The 16,278-nt window shown below is 42.5% G+C and overlaps 2 protein-coding genes across 2 annotated transcripts; both read left to right on the plus strand.

Moving 5' to 3' along the window:
• The first annotated feature begins 6,200 nt into the window (after nucleotides 1-6,200).
• neurl2 (neuralized E3 ubiquitin protein ligase 2) lies at nucleotides 6,201-7,448 on the plus strand. The gene is made up of 2 exons (XM_070927637.1): nucleotides 6,201-6,966; nucleotides 7,333-7,448. Exons 1-2 carry the CDS (start codon nucleotides 6,201-6,203, stop codon nucleotides 7,446-7,448), a joined length of 882 nt encoding a protein of 293 aa, XP_070783738.1.
• Nucleotides 7,449-8,600: 1,152 nt separating this feature from the next.
• Nucleotides 8,601-10,852, plus strand: msrb1b (methionine sulfoxide reductase B1b). The gene is made up of 4 exons (XM_070927484.1): nucleotides 8,601-8,655; nucleotides 9,412-9,554; nucleotides 9,750-9,867; nucleotides 10,370-10,852. Exons 1-4 carry the CDS (start codon nucleotides 8,601-8,603, stop codon nucleotides 10,384-10,386), a joined length of 333 nt encoding a protein of 110 aa, XP_070783585.1. The 3' UTR covers nucleotides 10,387-10,852.
• Nucleotides 10,853-16,278: the final 5,426 nt, after the last annotated feature.

Raw genomic sequence — 16,278 nt, forward strand, 5'->3', positions numbered from 1 at the left:
GTCAAAATTGCAGTGTTTTCATGAAAAAATAAGCACTCTGAAGTAATATTCAACATGTCATCTCCCCAAGGAAATAACTACAGTGTCTTCCAGTCTTATCCCTTAAAGAGCTAACTGTCAGCCGTAAAACCCCCGGAGTCACAGCCCTCCCTCTGATGTCTTCCCGAGCTGTTTGAGGAGTTACTTATGTAACCCCCCGAGGTGAATAGCAAGGAGAGTTCAAAGATGCTCTCTGTCACTCCCCCATGTGGTTTTTGTCTGTCAACAGCATCGCATGTTTCCGCATAACGCATTATACAGCCGCCACCACCTACTGACTTGAAATGATATTAGAAAAACTCCAATGCAACAACAGAGAGGCAATGTGTGCTGTCAGCTGTCATTTTGTGGGAGAAAAGAGCAGCTCTGCATCACTGGACACAAGCTGGGAAACAGCACAAAGGCCTGGTGGGGACCCTTTCATTCCCTGTCTCTCTGGGTCAAGTGCCCTGCTCTTTATGCAAGTTAAACCCTACCTCTGACTGGTCGGATTTACGTAACTGTATTACAGCGCTGTGTGGCACAATTTCAACCAATTCCACAGCAGCTGGTGGATTCTGACTAATCTGCTCTCACCCAAAATGGACGGTGGGGAGACAAACCTCACAGACACACATGCAGCCAGGCGGCATTAGACCTTCCTCATAGCTTTTCATGGGGTGGGATGAAGGACCAGAACCTGCGAGGTGCCAGAAGAGAGACACACAAACATATGCATGCACTCACATGCACATTAGGCAGGCTAAACTGCTGTTAAGCTAACAATGTTTTGTCCAAGCTAATATGTGGAACACTAACAGGCCAATGTCACCATACTGTCAACTGCTGTATATGGACTCCAGGTGCTGGAGTGATAGTGATAGACATTTCACTCAAAACCACGAATGTCAACCTCATGGCGGCGCTAGAGGAAAAGTCAGGGGATCAACTAAGACAGACGGCTTAATCCTCCGGGGACGATGAATGTTTGTACAAAATGTATCGGTATTTCAGTCTGGACCAAGGTGGTGGACCCTTCGACAGACCAACATTGCTATCCACAGAGCCACCCTGCTATCTAAAAACACTTCATTCATAGAAGTCGATATGCATAAATTACTGGTCCTTTTTTAAATATATCATCAGCTGAAATATATCTTAAAGATTTCGCCCACAAAATCCCTAATATGTTGTAAAGTGTTTGTGTGATCCCTGCTGACTCCTCCGACTCTGTCCTTTGGGTTTTTGGTTTAACTGTGTTTTTGAAAGTATTCAGCTGTGACAACCCCAGAGGCCACAGAGAGCTGAGTAAAACTGTGGTTTAAACAAGGACAACCAAAAGAAAGACAACAACAGAAGGAAGAGTGGGGTGAATGTAACTGTAATTATACTACTGCATGACTTTAGGACCCCAGGGGTCAGACACCTTTTTGAGCATCTATTTGCGGGGCCTGCCAGTCGTTTCAGGTCCCTATCCAGTAGCATGTGATTCTTAATGATAAGCTCCTGTAAAACAAATACAACAGAGCTGTTAATGTTCCATAAGACTCCGTGTAAAGTGCTCATGTGACGACTTTGGCACGAAACACAGCGCACATCTGCTCTGAGTGCAGTGCAATGTGTTCAATCAATCCATTACATTCTCAATCAGTGACAGAATCAGCCTAACAGCATGTCTGTGACTCAGTGTGTGTGTGTAGGTGTTTCTGTGTGTTTGTGTGGCCCTCTGATCAGACACGAACAGTAACAATCTCAGACTAACATTAATGCAGGGTTTTACTGTGAAATCTGACAAATCACACAGCCGGATTATGGGCTAAACCAACATTTGGTGGGGTGGGTTTCCAAGCTATAGCCCATCCCCGTGACCCAGTGTTGATTGTGGTTATTAGTAACACCACAATCCTTCAGAGTCCCATTACTATCACTGGCCTTATTTTTATGCTTAAGGTCATATACAAATACATTATGTGACAAATTAAAGGAAAAAGCGGAGAAACAAACGCAGGTGCTTCTGTACAGGGCGCACTAAATGATTTGATTGGTCTGAAAACACCTATAGGAGACTTTCAACCGAAATGGAATGCAACCCTTTTTCACAGTAATTATAGCATCGCTACTGGGTATGTGGGCCGTAGAATGAAGCATCACCCTGTATGTGGGCTGTAACATGTAGCATAATGAAGACTATTAAGCAGAAAACGAAATATGTCCATTTCAGTGTCACGTGTCAAACTGTAATTACTAGCCAGAAAGTAGAATGTATAACATTTATTGTATTGCTTTATCATTATGTAAAGATAATGAGAAGTATTAGAGTTTTCCCCTTTCGAGTGTGTGCACAATGACAGTCATTATATCATTTTGTATAGAAAGTTTATTTCAGTCATTTTTAAAGTAAAAAGTACCACATGTGCTTCGGCTCGCTTTTTATGACATACTGTACCTATTGTGAAGGAATAGAAGCTAAGCCTGTTGGTCCCCCGTCTGAACCCTGTAATTATTTCATCTGCGGGCTACTGGGTCATTTACTTTAAGCTCTCCCCTAAATGCAAACCAATGCACACACTAGACTTGGCTGCTAAGCCAAATTGAACTTTTTGGGACCAACAAGATGACGTATTTGCCATCATAAATTATATATCGAAGCTCTTTATGTCATTTAGTGTAAAAGCTGACCTTGGATCAGTTGCTGTATGGAGTTTCATGCAATGGCATACAGAGGTGAAATGATTAGTCGATTCATCAATTAGACATTGTCAAAAAATGAATCTGCATCTATTCTGATACTCAGTTAGCCCAGTCAGCCAGTTATTTTTCCAGCAAAAGTCTCTCAAATATGAGGATTTGCTGCTTTTCTTCGCCATATATATGATAGTAAACTGAGTTTTGGACTGTTAGTCAGATAAATATGTAACTAAAATATGTCAGTTTGGGCCCTGGGATGTTATAATGGGCATTTTTCTCTATTTCCTGACATTTTGTAGACAAAATGATTCAATTAATTGATGAAGTGAAAAAAATAAATCAACAAATTAATACATAATGAAAATAATTGTTAGTTGCAGCCCTAATTACACCAGAAATGGGTAAACTATGGGCAGACAGATGGATATCTACACTAGTGAAAACAAATTTCTGCCGTCACAACAACCAAAATATGTGACCCAATCCAAAAAACAGATGGGTCATATTATAAAATATAAATGCACACAATACAGCATGTGGCCCCAACTTGTGGCTACAGCATGTAAGCAAAATCCCGGTCACAGAATTCAGTGTAACACGTCCACTCAGAGCTGCACTCTTTCCACAAGACAAGTGTGTCCACGCAGAAAGGAAGAAGGAGAAGTTAACTGACTGAGTAAAATGTTGCATAACGCCATCAGTGGCAGGTAAAACGCCTTTTATGCGCACTTTGCGCACCAGATGTTCTTGCAGACTCGTAGTCTCACTTTTGAATACAATTTGCAAATGTCTGCAGCGCTGATGATGCTTTGCAGAGAGAGGGTAACAACACACGCGGAGATGAGGAATATATACTTACCCGAAGAATAATTCCGCGCATGGAAATGTGATTAAACCCGCCGGTCACTGTTGTCTTCTGCTAGTTGCCTCTCCATTTGTGTGCGCAAGGACCGCGGAGTGAAGAGTCTCAATGCTCTCTCTCTCTCTCTCTCCCTCTCACGCAGTCACACACACACACACACACACACACACACACGCACACACACCTCCCCTCAACCGACTGCCAGCATCCAGATGTGTCATGCGCTGCCGAGAATCACAGCTCACCAAACTGATTATGAAAAGCATGGCCGTGCTGCATGATAATCCAGATTAAGAGTCCTGCAGCCCCAACAGACGCGCACACGGACTCACCCACACAACTCTGCATCCTGAGTGTAAAGGCTGTCTTAATTGTTCAAAACATGTTGACAGCTGAAGTTCAGCCTGAGGGTTAAATAGTATCATTTTTCTATTCTCGTGAGCACCCTCCCCTTATAATCAAGTACACCTTTTTTTTCATATTGCACACATTCATGAAGAGATGGAGCTTGAAATATTCTCCTGACAATAAAGCAAGAAAGAAGAATGAATTTACCCCCAAGTTCCCTCTCTCACCCCCCCCCCCCCCCCCCCCTCCATCCTGGCCTACATAAAACACACTGGAAGCCCTAGAAATGACAATATGAAGAACGGGCAGAGTGGTGTGCAGGCTGCAGCTGGGGTGAGAGACAATAACCCCCATCCATCACTGACTGGAGGAGGTGTTCCTGCACAGCCTGGCTGGCTGGATGCATGACCGACAATACTCACTCAAGACCACATATCAATGCACACAGTGTGCGTAGCCTACAGTCTTATTCTTTATTCGTTTCCGTTGTATGATTATATTTTGCTGATTTGTCTTCATATCGATTGTTGAGTGTGTTCAGTATGTTGAGAAAAGAGGGCTGAAGTATGCAGAGATTTCAGACTGTGCAGACTTCTTTCATGCAGTATAATGCGCTTCATTACCTAGTTACCACTACAGCTGCATGTGTTTACTTGCTGCAAGGTGAGATGTCATGACCAAAGTGTTTAAATAATATATGAAAATATAAATAAATTCTATTTAATGAATCTGAGTTGATTAGATGTAATTTATTTAAGTATATTAAATTTAATACAATTTAATTAACTCAAATAAATTGAATTAACTCATAGTTAGTTATTAATTCATTCTTTACTTTATTACTATTGACACTTGTGGTCCTTCATAAAAACCACTAAGATAGAAAAATCTATTGCTCTGGCAGTATCATGTAATGGCTACAGTGAGAGAGGCCGTTCCTTCATATAAAGTACCATAAGGATCCATTAGTAATAGTGCACTGGTATCAGTACTGTTTATTAAAGTGAGCCAATACATTTTGGGGTAATGGTCAAAGCTAAAACATGGTGTAAAAGCAGGTGAAGTGGAGAAGCGTCATTAGCATACAACTAGCATGCTGATGTTAGTGACTCAGTAATGTCGGTTATGCAGCAATATTTGTGTAACGTTTGTTAACGTTCGTTAGCATTGGCCTCCATAAGTTAGTGGTCGTATCAGGCGAGGTGAGGCTGTAGCAGCAAAACCCCTGAATGTACTGAAGTGAGTCAGGGTGTATTTTATTTCTCACAAATTCCAGTAAGAAATTAGTTGTTTCTTTTTTCAAAAAGTTGCACGGTTTCACTTCAAAGCCTTAACCTTGATCAGTGATCTCCGTCCCACATCCTGCAAGGAAACCATTTCTTATGTACACATGACAAATAACTTCAAATTACACTTAATATGTAACTAATGAGGGCTAAAGCACACATGGGGTAGCTCCTACAACCGAAATGAAATGAACTGCTGAAAAACAAGCAGCACAGTGCGCAGGAGCCTTTACTCTTAGTCATATATAATGAATATAAAAAGTGTCTGCTGAGAGTTTCCCTTTTTAAATATAATTCCTCTTCATATTCTTATGCCATAATTCCATCATCTCCACAATAAATCTCCACAGACCTCTTTATCCTGGTATATTACTTTAATTGCTGCTTTACATAAGAATGAAATCCAGACGGTATTTGCATGACTATATTTAGAGTACAGCTATGAAAGGCCTGCTGTTTAACATATCTCCCTGGCATATGGTATTATGATAACTACTTAGCTATTACTTCAGTACATGGGTTTGTGAAATTGAATGAGCACCAGGGCCCAGGGGGCTTTGGTGCTCCCACTAACCCCACCTCAATCTTTGTGCATGTCTGATGCATGTGAGTGACTATGAGCATGTGCATGTCGGCCACCCCCCTCAACACACACTCACACTCACAGTCGCACTCACACTCACACATACCTTGCCATCTGTTGACACATGCAGCTGTTCAAAAATAGCCCTCTACCAGAAGCTTCCCTGAGTGGCCCACAGATAGGCAGAGCAAGGATCTTGTCGTGTGTCAGTGCAAGTTGTTGTGTCTCTACTATGACCACATGTTGGCCGGCAATAGTCCGAAACCACTACGGGACTGTTTGACTGGGCAGTTTCAGTAAGTCTCTTTCTGTTTGTTGTGTTTTTGGACAGCTATCCAACTGGGGATTTCATGTTGACAGTCATTTCTGCTCCCTGAACCAGAGTGACTGCTTGAATTACTGCAAACAACTGAAAATGGAGCCCTTTCCTGACCAGTTCATGGAATTCCACCCCGTCCATGGTACCAATGTCAGACTGAACCACTCAGGAACCCAGGCCACCCGGGTGGAGAGCTTTGCAAATGGGGTGTGTTTCAGCAAACACCCTCTGAAGCCTGGGGAGATTTTTCTCATAGAGATCGAGGATAAGGAGCTGGGCTGGTGTGGCCACCTCCGGGTTGGCCTGACTGCCAGGGACCCCAGGGGCTTAGAGGTGGTACCCGAATACTCCATCCCAGACCTGACGGACTTAGGGGACAGCTGGGTATTTGCCATCACTCGCAACCACAACAAGATCATAGAGGATGCTGGAGCAGGGGGTCAAGAGGCTGGAGACGGAGGACTGGCTGGGGGCCAGAGACTTGGACGAGGGGAGGTTGAAGATGGAGATGGAGGAGGCAACAACATCAAACCAAAGACTTTCTTCACTGACTCTCACTTGTACATTGAGAACATTCGGATCCCCAGAGACAAGCTTGTCGGTCGGAGCAGGCCCGGACGCTACAGCCATATTTTGGATGACTTGTATAAGAGTAACGCCCTGCCTCCCACAGCCAGACGCAGCCGGATCGGAGTACTGTATGTGTCTAAAGGGCGAGACCTGGCTGACATGCACATTGTCATCAATGGTGAGGACATGGGAGCGTCTGCAAAGGGGATCCCCGCCATCCAGCCTCTCTATGCCGTGGTGGACGTCTTTGCTGCTACTAAGTGTGTCCAAATTGTCCAGGTGGAGTATGGATGTGAGTGTCACAGTGATACTTTTAATCATGGATCATTAGGAAACAATGGGCCCCGGGGCACACAGACATGTTGCTGTTTGCAGGTGAACCAGAACAAAAAACAATTCACAGATGTCGTTTGTAGTCATTTTGAGTCTCTTTAAGGTCGTTTTACAACTCTTTGTGGTAACTTTATGTCCCTTTGTGGTTATTTGATTGACTTTCCAACAAGAAATATTACATTAACTGTGACTCCATGTATAGGCTCTGGCCCAGGGACCTGTTCATTAGTCCATCCATTCTTTTAATGCATAATTCCTCGTCACTGCTTTTATTCTGCTAATCCACAGTCTTTTGTCTTTTTTTGTCCTCTTTCTGCTGCTTCAGTCTCGTCTTTGCAGACGTTGTGTAGGAAGGCCATCCAGAAGCACATTGTCCACAGGATGGCCATTGACTGGCTGGAGCTGCCAGAGGCACTTAAGCACTACTGCAAGTATGAATGAAGGATACAGACCTGCAAAGGACAGAAACACCATTTCTGAGTTCTCTCCACGTTTCTACCAAGAGAAGGATATTTATGTTCATGATAGAGCTGTTTCATTTATAAAACAAAGCTAGTTATGCTCATGATACCTGATAGACACTGATAACGATTGATTAAATAAATTCACAGTATTGGTTAGGTGTCTGTCTGTGTGATTCTACTTTCTCCTCACAATGTATGTGTTAGGAGTAAATGTGGTGTGATTCGTCGTTATTTTCTCTCTTCCAAGAACCTCTGAAGGAATAAACAGAGTTGACATTACTTATATGTATCATAATGATAATGAAAGTTATATAGACTGTAATACTTTGCAAAAAAAGTGAGCCATCTCTTGTCTAGTGTATGTCTTGTGATTTCAAATGATCTGTATCATATAACAAGTAAATCTTGTTGTGACTGCAGTGGATGTGGCATCACATCAGATCACGCGTCTCTGCAGGCGGAGGTGTTTCCATGCAGCAGCGAGAAGGATCTGCTGGGGTCTCACAAGCTGAAAAATCAGACAAAAATCTAATGTTTGATCTCAACATGTCAGAATCCAAATGCACGTAGGTTTTTGGCGGGGGACGTTTGAGCGTTCACATCAACTGTCCCCTGAGCGTGAACGAAGCCAAGTCCCACTGTCAGAATGGGATCTGAAAAGGTGAAACACAGACCGACTCGACTGCATGTCTGAGCACTGAGATCGCCGCCATGAAGAGCTTAACTGGGATGTGTGCACATTGGCTGATTCTGATTCATCCTAAAACTGACCAAAAGTCCTGCATATTCCACATAAAACTAACTGGACATGGACCAGTTTACAGTGAGAAGTGTCACCTGATGGTTTCCTGCACACGTCAGTTTGTAGACTGAGCTTTGGGCCAGTAAAATGCTTCCATGGAGTAGTGACCGTCCACCGGCCCACCTGTAGTCAGACACTGACATCTAGCGTTAACGCAGTGAACTGCAGGGGGGGCGGAGCTCCCGTTAAATCTCCAGCCAGGATCACTTCACACGAGAAGAGGGGAAACAGGAGAGAGTCCAGATCTTCTGTCACCGCCGTCTGAAGAAAGACAGAGCCAGATCGAGGTCTACTTTGCCTTCAGCTGGCCAGTGCAGACACCTCAGCATGTCTTTCTGTCAGTTCTTTGGCGGTGAGGTCTTCAAAGATCATTTCAAACCAGGTGAGCGCGAGCTGTCTGCTGTTCAGTCCGCAGCGACGTGACGTAACCTCCCTGTAGTCTGGATTACTGAGGGTGAAAATTACCATTTTATTTGTGTTCTCGGCCTAGGTTTAATTTAAAGCCTCTTTTTTTTTTTTTTTTTTTAGCTACAACTGAAATATTTTAAATAGAAAAATGATAATTAAATGTCACAGTGATGAGTAGAGAGGAAGAGCATGTGGTGTTTGGGGATATAGGCAAATTCTAAAGAGCAGTTTACCTTTATTTTTATTCCATGATATTTCACATTTGTAAGATTAAAGTTTCTGATAGAAATAGATTATAAAAATGATGCTGGTAAAAACACACCAGTAACGTCATTTTGTTTCATATTGACATCAACGCGCACGAGCCGGTGCAGTGTTGGTATATTTCAGTAAAATGACCCTATTACAGCAACGTGGGACCCCTCATCACATTGTGTCGTGAAGTTTTCAGGTGTGTTTGTGTGAGTGATTTTTGCCTTTCAGATAATTGAATGTAGATAAAGGTATCTAAAGCGTCTTTCAAAGAAAGAAAAGACAAGGTTTTTTTTTTTGTTCTTGTCCTTTAAATCAAATTGTGACCCTTCAGATTCACTGTTAGACCCTTTTGGGGGGTCCCGACGCCCCCACACTGGGAACCACTGCCCTATTACATTATTTTAAATAACTGTCTTTTTCAGGCAGAAAATGGAACTATGCCACGACTTTTAAAAGTCCCCCTTGTCCCCTGCAGGTATGTATGTGTGCTCCCAGTGTAACCATCCGCTGTTCTCCAGTCGGTCCAAGTTCGCCCACTCGTCTCCCTGGCCGGCTTTCACTGACACCATCAGAGAGGACAGCGTCACCAAGATGATGGAGACTCTCACTGCCTTCAAGGTCAGACACACAACTGAAGTTCTTTAGATTTTCTTTCCCCCCGGGGGATCAATGAAGTATTTCTGATTCTGATTCTGATTTTACCATCAGTGGATCTTCTTTGTTTTACTACTGCTGCTGCGTCACTCACACGGATCAAACATTTGTTCCATCAGGATGTGTTTTTTTTTATGCGTTTGTGTTCTATGTATTCAGGTTTTGTGTGGCAAGTGTGGCAACGGGCTGGGCCACGAGTTCGTAAATGACGGCCCGGAGGACGGAGTCTCGCGATTTTGAATATTCAGCCACTCGCTCAAGTTTGTCCCCAGCAAAGGTAAGATGACAGCAGACATGAGTGAACCATAGGCAGGAGAGCAGAAGCATTAGGCTGCCCAAATCCTGAAAAGAAATCCCCCAAAACAATGAATGCCCTGGGTTAATGAGGACAGTTTTAATTGGGAAGTAGAAAAGTAGAAAACAGTGAGAACTGTTCACAGCGAGGTCTGTAGATAGTAAGTAAGTACGACATTGTTTCTGGAGAGAGAGGTGTTGGACGTGTGTTTTGTCTTGTATGACTAAAATGACTCTATGAGAGGGAGATTTATTTCACTGACCGCAGCATGATATTTTCGAAGCAGATCATTTGTTTTTAATGAACAATAATTAGCAGAATATGCATAGTATGTCACATAAAACTTGAGTAAATGCATGTAGTTACTTTCCACCACTGCATTGTATTCTATATGTGTGAAATTTCGCTGTGAATCACCGTTTCTTCTGACTTCACGTGCTTGCAGAGTAGCAGTAAGTGTGTTTCTCTCTCGTCTCCGTCCCAGGCAAGGACAAACAGTAAAGAGCGAGGTTTGAGTTTTCTCTCCAGCTGCTGTATCTGCTGCTCAGTCCAGGACCAGTGAACAGGTCGGGTCAGCGGGTGACGTGGACGGGGGAAAGGCCCGAGAGGGACGTCCTGTCCACTGAAGAATCTGTGACCAGTCTGTGATACAGTGGCAGGACCACACCTCTGCTAATATTTATTTACAAAAGAAAGTTGCATTCCTTGAATACCTCATATTTAAATACATATGAACTCCATGATTCTTATTATGTCACTCTTGATAAAATGTACCTGTAGATGCATGTGATTTTGGAGATGCAGCTCCATTTTTTGCAACTCTTTTCATGTACTGTAAGCTGATAAATGTGTTTCATCTGTGAAAAAATGCGAAATAATCCGTCTCTCAGAACTTTTGTGCATTTGCATTTTACTTTGAAAATCTCACATCTGATTTACTCTCCAGTGTTAGTGTACTGATGCTCAAATGAAGGAAAAAACAAATAAATTATAGTTTGATAGATTTTCGTCTTGTCTGTTTTGATTTATTTGCACCGCTGGAATGTAAGTACAGTTACTCAAGTACTGCACAATTTGAGGTACTTTTACTCCCCTAGAATTCACAGTGGAATATGATACTTTTAAGATTTACATTCAAAACATAGAGTATGTACGTAAAACACGATGCCTTGTTATAGATTAAACTACCCATCAGTATATAACATAATTCAAATAGCTCTACTTCCAACAACAAAAACTGCTACAATGCTACATATAAAATGCTACTCATCAATGCATCAGTAATCATTATTATTAGAGGGGGTATTTTTCAACTTTTACTTTTGAGACTTTAAGTGCATGTTGCTAGTAATATTTACATACTTTCATGTATTTGTACAATGTTATGAAGCTACTTTGACTTAAGTAAAGGATGTGAACACTTTGTTTATTTGTGAGAAAGTCTTGGACTTTCCCTAGATTGCCCTCTAGATGGAGTTCTCATCCTGCTGGATCACATTCACTCCTCCACAAAAGTGTAGGCGACGTGAACAATGTATGATACTACCTGTTGTCTTATGTGGCGGACTCCCTGCATGTTTCCACCGCTGCGCGTGTAGAAGCTCCATCATCGCAGGCTGCATGTGTTAGTTGTCTTGCATTAATTACAGATGTTGGTTGTGACAGTAGCTAACAGGGGTTCAGGCTCTCTCTGTGGCCCAGCTGCAGGCCATATTCTCTGGGCTCTGGGGGTTGGCAAACACACTGAGGTTTAGAGGAGTAGCCTGGCGAGAGACGGAGGGCTATCATTACAAAGGAAGTACACACACACACACACACACACACACACACACACACACGCAATCCCAGAAAAACGTGTGCGCCAATCAACACATGCTCCTCTTGGGCGTCACGCACGTCTCTCACGTCTCTTTTCACCTTATGTTGCCACACATGTTGACGTCTTGCGTTGCAGTATTCCCACCCGCCAAGACACACACGAAAAGACACACAGTGCACTCCATTTTATTGGTCTCACCACAGACAAGTTAAGTTCGAAGCGTATTTTCTCTCAAAACATCACTTCTTGTAGTGTGCAATTACGAGAGGTCATCATAACATTCGTGGATGTCGCTGAACTCTCAGCATCAACAATTTTGAATATTCTGGAGCAGCACTCCGCATCCATCCAACTTCACTTCTACGCGCTGCCAAAGGTATTCAAATGAATCTCAGCCTTCAGTGTGGCGGAGGAGCCTGACCTTGCATTGAGGTTGTTATGGCTGAGTAAATTTCCTCTTGTGTTGTCTTGGCAGGCAAACACTCAGCAGTTTGTTCTTTTAACATAGCGTAGTCCAATTTGATGGATGTTTTGACCCGAGCTGCCTTACTGCACTGTGAACGCATGCATTTTTAGCATAGGTGGTCCCGCTAGCGATCAAACCCACAACCTTGGCGGCGGTGGTGTTTAACACTCTGCCCGTCAAACTCCACCGGAGTGGCTACGTCAGATAAGCATAAAGCAAATACAGGGAGACGACGATGTGATTGCTACATTAAGATAACTGAAGTAAACTCTGTAATTAAAGGGGGGAAAAAAAACAACCCTTATTGGATCATCTGGCGCTATTATTCCATCAGTCTGTGAAGTTTGGTGCATTCCAGCCATAATTTACCTTTTTGGTGTACTTTAACCTGTCATTTATTCTAGGTAGAGTTTTGCTTCCCACAGTAGCTCTCCCCAGTATTCTCAGACTGGCTCCTTCCTCGTCCCCCCCATCCTAGATTTTATATTTCTCTTTTTTTTTTTTTTTTTTTTTTTTTGATTCAAGACTCAAGATTTGCTTTATTTGTCCACCATTGTAGGGAATTTGAATTTGGGCTTCCACCCATGCTGCATCCATAAAAAACATTCCACACGCATAAAAGACAAGGGTAAGCCAGCTACAGGGAACAAGAACATAATGATAAAACAAACAGTAAAAAAAAGTATTTCTTTATCTGCTGAAGCGAGGTGTCTATATCATTAAAAGTACAAGTAGTAGTAACAAAATGTGACAGCTGGAAGGTTTGTCCCAAACGGCCAGTGTTGACTGTAACTTACAGACGTTAGCTGTAAGCGTTGTAGCTTTGAGTGTGGTTGTGCGTGGTTTTGTTCTTTCAGTTTTTCCCTCTCCTTTCCACGCTCGACTCTGTACATTCATCAACGCCACTGCGGTTCAAACCTGTTGCTGTACTTTTCGTTTTCAACTTGTCATTCGTATCTATTTCAGTTTGTGATTTTTTTAATGTTTCCCAGGGTGACTTTATCTTTGATTCTCAGAGACTAAACCTTCCCTCTGATGGTTTTCTTTTATTTTTACTCCCATTTTTTCTCTTTCTTTTTTTCTTTCATTCTCTCTTTGCCTGACTAGACACCTGACCATATTTTTAATGACGTTATGTTGTCGTCAGCAAAAGGAAAATACACCATGGCACACTGTGCTTAATTGTTTTACTGGGAGTTTTCCTTCAAGGATGAGGCAGGTAAATGACATTAATCTTCCCGTCAGTGCTTTAGAACTCTATTTCCCAGGAAACCAGAATTCAAAGGAGTGTTTTGGCAATAACAAAACGTGTGTCTGGACCACAAATACGTTAACTACCAAACTGGTTTGAACAGCGATGTGGGTCATAAAATGATTCCCCTTGGCATTTCGTGCTCAACTAGATACATCAGCAATAATTCATCTTCTCGTCGCTGACATTACCCACTGTATGACTCATCTTCAGACCCATGCAGCATTTTAGGTTTCACATTGTGTTTTCCATGAATGAAAGCATCTACCGAAGTCTTTTCTCAAGGCAGTGTGAACTCAGGACACCTTTTTTTTCTTTTCTTTTTTTTTTTTACAGCTGAACTTGAGGTTAATGGTAAATCTCCTCAAAGTGCAGACAGTATGCTGTTGGGTCGCACAGGCGCTGCATTAACCTGGCTGCCCTGAGACGTTTTAAAGACGGGGTTAATGTTTGATTCAGTGGGAGGAAAATGTTGTGAAAGGGCTCCCTATAAATGGTATCCAGAGGACAGCCGCATCCTCTGGAAGGTCATTTCAGATGCATTTTCATTGCACTGTTGCATTCAGGGACTGCCACCTTTCCTCTCTGGGCTTTACAGGAGAATCGTCCATTAAATGTGAACAGCTTTAGGTAGAATTCCCCCACCACAAAATGATTGAAAGGGTAAATGAAACCAAATTAGTGTATTTTATGAAAGAAAATGTTTTGGTCTACAAAACAAACACATTTTCAGACTTGATCAACATTATTTTAGAGAAGCACGGTGTACCATTTCCCCCAAAGTGGATAAACCCCCAGAGTATTTTGGAATAGACGACTTTTCACATTTATGGTTTGTAATTTCTTTGCGTTTCAGCTCCATGAGCTCCAGATCAGATAAGATGATTATTCAAAATTGTCCCATCAGTCATCGCTGCCCCCGAGCCAGAGAGCAGGTGGATGACATCATGGTTATTAGGGCATATTAGAGCAGCCTGCCATGCCAAAATACACACAAACACTAAAACACGCACACACAGACACAATAGTTTTGTTATGGGACAGTGAAGCACTATTCTCTAGATCTAGATAAAGAGTTAGATTTAACATTCAAATTCCTCTACTCATAGGGGCGGCTGCTACACACCGAATTCTTTACCACACCAGCATCGGGGCATGTTAGTGGTATCCTGTCTGACAGGACGACAGTCTAACTTCCTTTTTGAGGCGTATTATGCAGAATATGGCCTGGTTAAACCCCACAGAATGAGAAGTGTGTTTGTGAAATGACCACCCCTCCCTCACCAACAGCAAGTGTTAGTGCCTTTGAATATCATACTTACAGGAAGGAAATCTATTCTGGTATATATCACAAATCCGTTGTAATTTCTCTCTGCTTCTTCTTTATTTCCTACATTTGCCAAAATCTCAGCAGAAATCAGGCTTCAACTTGCTTTCAGTCAAGGGCGTATGATGCAACTTTGCACAAAAGTAATTATATTCTGCTTAACTGTTGTTGGCAGCCAACTAGTCTTTTAACATCGAGGTGTGTCTATGATGTCAACCATTTACCTCTTATACTGTGACAAAGTTCAAGGTGTATGATTGTTGTCCAAAGTGGTGCAAAATGATGAAATTTGATCAACTTAAAAGTGCAACGTGGGACAGTCGGGAGTCGTAGTTAAATACACAAGCTTGTATTTTTAAGAACCAGATAGAGAAGCCCCACTGTGAATTACATAACATCGTCTATGGGAAAAATAGACAAAATACCACTTCACAACTCTATAGCTGCAATATCCCTGTTTGATTCCAGCCTTGGACCTTTGTTGAATGTCATACCCTTCTTTTTCTCCTCATGTTTCATTCAATAAAAGGCAAAAATTCAAACAAAAACAAACTGGATCCTACATTTCCTATAATGTAACTCAATAGCATCTTTTGTTAGGTCTTCCCCGACTGCTTAACAGCCACTTCCTCCAAACTTAGAAAGGTCTGTAACCCAGGCTTCTCAAGTCAAATCAGAGAAAACCCTAACAACATGTTAATACAGGCAAAAATACTGGAGATGAAGAAATAGCCCCTGCTTGGAAGATCACTCACCAGTAGCTGTTTATTAACAGTTTTCTGGCAGTGTTAGCAGTGAGTTAAGAACATTAACAAACTGTTAACAAAAAGCTGGAAATTTGGCTGTCTCGTGTGTTCTGTCTATCTATTCTGGTGTGTTAAGATTGTGTGGTCAGAAGTTGAATCATAAATTGCCCCGCAGGCAGCTAACCAGTCCATCAGTGGGACAAGAGTCACTCAGCGTCTGGGCTAAATTATGCTCCCTGCTCTGGACAGAGCAAATCTCTACCATCCATCTTGATGTCCTGACATGTGGTGCCTGTAGACTGCAGCGCACAGCTCACCAGGCCTGCTGCGTGTCCCCGATGTCGGCGGCCGCCATCTCTCAGGTCCCTGCGGACCCCACACATGTATCGCCATGCATCATACTCGGAGATCCAGAGCATTGAGCTGCTGCTCAATAAGTCAGTGAACAGGCGGCACAGACAGCGACGTATCGACACCTCTCGGCTCCAGACGGGATTTGAGTTAGAAAGCAACACGGGACTTTACTGACTTATTGCCTTTCTTCCTAGATGTCTCACAATGGCTCTGATTCAGTGTTAGTCTATATGTGTATATGTTATACATTCGTCTATATACATGTAACGTCACGGCATGCTGCTCAGAAGAGAAAGCGACCGCACTATATTGCTGTCAGAGACTGGGGATAAAAACGTATACTTTCAGACAGTCCTTTTATGCCTTTATTAGATTATTAAAAGTAGACAGATGACATGAAATAAGGGAGAGTGAGATGGGGAATGACAT

Source organism: Enoplosus armatus, chromosome 20 (genome assembly GCF_043641665.1).
Source record: "Enoplosus armatus isolate fEnoArm2 chromosome 20, fEnoArm2.hap1, whole genome shotgun sequence".
In the NCBI taxonomy this organism is placed as follows: domain Eukaryota; kingdom Metazoa; phylum Chordata; class Actinopteri; order Centrarchiformes; family Enoplosidae; genus Enoplosus; species Enoplosus armatus.